We start from the raw sequence: 1,548 nt of genomic DNA, 5'->3' as shown, positions 1-1,548 counted from the left end.
AAATAGTGTTCTCGGATGCTCCGGAACCCACACGCACGCAGGAGGGATTCTTGTTGCGAGATTGATCGTTTGCAAGCGTCATCAACTATAATATTATAGTCGAACAGCATACGCTTCCTATTGTTATGCGAGACAGGAAAGGTTGAACACATTCTAAAGCAATGAACTGCAATAAGCGGATCAAATAGGGAGTAATGTTGCAAATTAGAGAAAAGTTCGTACTGACAGAAGCTAGACATGATGACATTGCTATTGCTGTAGATTGATGGTCCAAGTTTAGCAACGTTTAGCATACTGTAAACGAGCTGCTGAAACATGTGTGAAGCATGACATATTAAGAACGTCCAATAAATGTAGAAAAACAAGAAAATAAAAAACATGTTTCAATCTACGTACAAAAAAGGACAAATATACAAATATACAGTTGAGAAAGGTGAGAACAGAATCAGTTTCTTCTAAAACAAATATCATGATTAGTCTAAAGATTTTATATCGGTTAGATAATGTACTATGAAAATATACTCTTATGCCACTAGAAAACTAAACCGAGAAAAGGTAATTTATCATAAAACGCAATCAATAGAGTTTCAAAAAGCTTAATATCCAACCATGCTAGTTACGCACATGCATTTACCACATTAGTTTTACGTTATGTCATGCTTTCCTTTCTTGAAATCGCATGAAACTGCACAGCATATGGTGAATTTTGTAACCAGCATTCCATATAAATAATCATCATCTTTCAATTTAGGGACAGCGGAATGGAGATGCGTTTGTTCGTGCCACCCTGCAGCGCATTTATCATCATCAACTGAAAATTAGAGAGAAAACATTACTTGCCACAAAGAAAAAGGAGAGCCGAAAACACAACTTCTTGCACGTGGTATTTTGCATGCAAGGTGCATTGTGCTGTGGAAATCGAACTGTAATGCACCTTACGGAAGGCCGGGAATCGATCGAAATAGTCATCCTGGTAGCTGGTGATATATGGGCACAATGTAACCACAGAGCGGTGAGTTTTCTTGGAACGGTTTTGTGCCAACTGCCGTTGCTGAAAATGACCCCAAACGGCATCGTTCATTGCTTGGGTGCTGGTTCGTGGGATGAAATGCTTGGTGGTGAATCCGAACGTTCTATAAGCGGTTCGCTAGACGGTGAAAAGGGTTAGCACATGATCGTGGGAGAGCTTTTACACAACGAACGTACTCACCCCTGTTCTGTTGCTTGGACAATCGTACGGATACTGTTGGATTCGTTCGGACCATCCGGAGATTTTAACGCGATCATCCGAATACGAGCGTACAATGTCATGTTCCATGGTTTCCCCGGTGCAAAGTTACGCAAACCGATCAAACGTGAATGTAGCACTGCGGAACAAAACAGAACCAAAACCTGCAAATAACCACAATAAGAGAGAAAGGTGAAAAAAACGCCACAATTATCTTAATTTCCTGATCGACGCTTCGAAATGGAAATGAAATTGAATTTAAATTTATGCAACCGGCAACCCACAGCAACACCGTGACAAATCATGCAAAAAAAAACCCT

General features: G+C 40.1%; 1 protein-coding gene across 1 annotated transcript; it reads right to left on the bottom strand.

Moving 5' to 3' along the window:
* Positions 1 to 742: 742 nt before the first annotated feature.
* Positions 743 to 1,318, bottom strand: LOC128305092 (uncharacterized). The gene is made up of 3 exons (XM_053042384.1): positions 1,211 to 1,318; positions 935 to 1,147; positions 743 to 811 (listed from the first exon to the last, which is right to left on the bottom strand). The coding sequence occupies exons 1-3, from the start codon at positions 1,316 to 1,318 to the stop codon at positions 743 to 745; spliced, it is 390 nt and encodes a 129-aa protein (XP_052898344.1).
* Positions 1,319 to 1,548: the final 230 nt, after the last annotated feature.

The sequence above is a fragment of the Anopheles moucheti genome, chromosome 3, assembly GCF_943734755.1.
Source record: "Anopheles moucheti chromosome 3, idAnoMoucSN_F20_07, whole genome shotgun sequence".
Lineage (NCBI taxonomy): Eukaryota > Metazoa > Arthropoda > Insecta > Diptera > Culicidae > Anopheles > Anopheles moucheti.
This window is presented reverse-complemented; position numbering and strand designations above follow the sequence as displayed.